We start from the raw sequence: 2,344 nt of genomic DNA, 5'->3' as shown, positions 1-2,344 counted from the left end.
CGGGGCGCGGGCGCAGGTCGGTGTCTGCGGGGACGCGGGCGGTGTCTCGGGGTTTACTTGTGCGTGGGGCTTCGTACCGCGAGGGATGGGTTCCACAGCGGACGTTTGCCCTCTTGCGGTGTGCTCCAGGGAAGTGTGCGCACAGCTTCTCACGTGGGCTTGTCACAGGCACTAAGAAGAACAGTGCCGGTATGGATATCGAAGATTAAAATGGAAATGTACTGCGCTGTTACCACCTAAAGCACCTTCATAGACTGGGCTGGTTTGCTGCCCATCCATGTACCGGGTATCACCCCATCTTTCTGGAGTCATGGACCAGTGAAAGCACCAGCAGAATCAGAAAAACAGTGAAGTGAAGGAGTGGTATAAATTAGGAATCACTTCTTCTGCCTTATTCTAAAATTGTTCTTTTCTCTGAAATGCTTATCACTTGTGAGTCAAGACTGGTTGAATGCCTATCAAAATTATGATACTTCCTAAGTAACTTTTCCACCCATTTAACCATTTTAATTTGTTTTAATACTGTTTAGCCATGCATCATTTTTACGTGATTTCACATAGACACAAGAACTGAAAGGGTTCTGAAGGCAATCGATCTGTCCTATTACTGTTTTCCAGGTTATCTAAAAGCAGTTACTTTGATCCTGTTTACTCCAGAAGCTGCAATGAAACCTTCATCTTGCAGCTAATACTTTTTTTTCATAGTCGACGAGCATCCCATGAACGTCACTTTTCTCACTGCTTTATTTTGTGGGGTTTGATAATTTCAGGTTGAGAAACATTTCACACATTTGGCCTGTGCTTCCCCTTAACTTTAGCTTCAGAGATAATGAAGTGTTCCTTTTCAATGCAGTGTAACATCACCAAATGTATCTCACACAGCCCTCTCAATGTTTTCAATGTAATTCTATGAAATTAACTGGCAGATGTCCAGTCTTCCTGTTTTGGAATAAATTTAGAATATTAAAGATTTGTGATACACATATTTTCTTTCTAAGCAAAGAAGACACTTGGTTTCAATGAAATTGTATTTCACCTTAGTTTTCTAACATACCTTCAAATGCAGACATTCTGAAACCCGCGAGCAGCATCTGCAGGTATCGGTCAGTTTGGAGAATAATGGTAGTTGTAGCATTTGGTTTTTCCCACCCTCCCACACATGTTAATTGCTGTTAATGACATATTTACTCATGTTTATACCAAAATCATCCATCCAAATCAAAAGCTGAAGAGCCAAGAAGCTGTTTGTGTTGTGCCAGTTCACTTGACCAAAGTAGTTCTGTGTAGATTTATTAGTACATGATATCTTCTGCTGTAACGTTTGCTTCTTCTGTTTTAGTCTTAATTTTAGGGATGTTAATCCCACTAATGGCTATTAGCAGCAAATTCACTGCATGTGCTGTGGCACTTGCCACACAAAGCCAAAAAGAGTCTTCAAACCTTTCCTCTAAGACAACGAATTGAAAGACATTTTCCCTAAAACTGGCGATTCTTTCTGTGAGGTGATGAAGTTTCACAGCAGCCATAAAGCTCGTGACAGCGAGTACTAGAAATCCACCTGCAATGAAATGGAAGAAGTGTTGTTGTCAAAACAGGGCAGATTTTGGTTGGTGTCTTCAGGTGTCTTATTGAATACAACAGTGAGTGTGATACAGAGTAGGGATAGGTTTAGGTGTGGCTTAAAGACCTTCAAAATGCTTAGCTTTTATTGTATGCCCAAATGTTGTACCAGTGTTGGTGATAAAGTCCTTCTCTCAATGGACTGGCATTCATAGCTCCTGTAAAATCTGACTACACACAGTAAGCCGAGATGCCACCTAACAGTGCTGTTTCAATAGATAAGAATTCACTGCTCCCTTCAATTTATTCACAAGTATTTAAGTCAAGGAAATATTTAGAAGGCAAGAGAAGGGACTTCTAACATTTTGTATGAATGTGACTGGTAAAAGATACTGGTAAAATCTGTTACCTGCAATGAAGTTCCAAAGGCAAACTCCTGCTGGACCCTTAATAGCCCGGTAAGGAACTTTTATTGCGTTAAGAATGCAGAATCCAAAACTGACCAGAGAAAAGGAAATGGCCACACAGAGGAACATTATAATGGTCACATGCAGGCCTGTATTCAGCTTTTTCACCATGTGTGGGAAAACTGTCAAAGAAAATAAAAATCATCTATTCAGTGTGTGGTTTTTCTTGACAACAGTAAACATCACACTGTGCTGGTGCTACAGACTTAAATTATACTGAAATAAGACTATTTTTTACAGAGGTGATCAATTCAGGTAGTTACATATACCTCAGTTCATGATGCTTTATTTGTCAGTGTCCTGGGTTCAGCTACAGC

General features: G+C 40.5%; 1 protein-coding gene across 1 annotated transcript; it reads right to left on the bottom strand.

The window, feature by feature from the left end:
• Positions 1-1,292: 1,292 nt before the first annotated feature.
• CLRN2 (clarin 2) lies at positions 1,293-2,149 on the bottom strand (the record flags this gene model as incomplete). Its single annotated transcript, XM_010023035.1, has 2 exons — positions 1,293-1,558; positions 1,970-2,149. Coding segments are annotated over 2 exons (446 nt in total), but the record flags the coding sequence as incomplete, so codon positions are not given.
• Positions 2,150-2,344: the final 195 nt, after the last annotated feature.

Source organism: Nestor notabilis, unplaced genomic scaffold (assembly GCF_000696875.1).
Source record: "Nestor notabilis isolate BGI_N333 unplaced genomic scaffold, ASM69687v1 C15134147, whole genome shotgun sequence".
Classification (NCBI taxonomy): domain Eukaryota; kingdom Metazoa; phylum Chordata; class Aves; order Psittaciformes; family Psittacidae; genus Nestor; species Nestor notabilis.
Note: the sequence above shows the minus strand (reverse complement) of the source record. Positions and strands in the feature narration are given on the sequence as shown.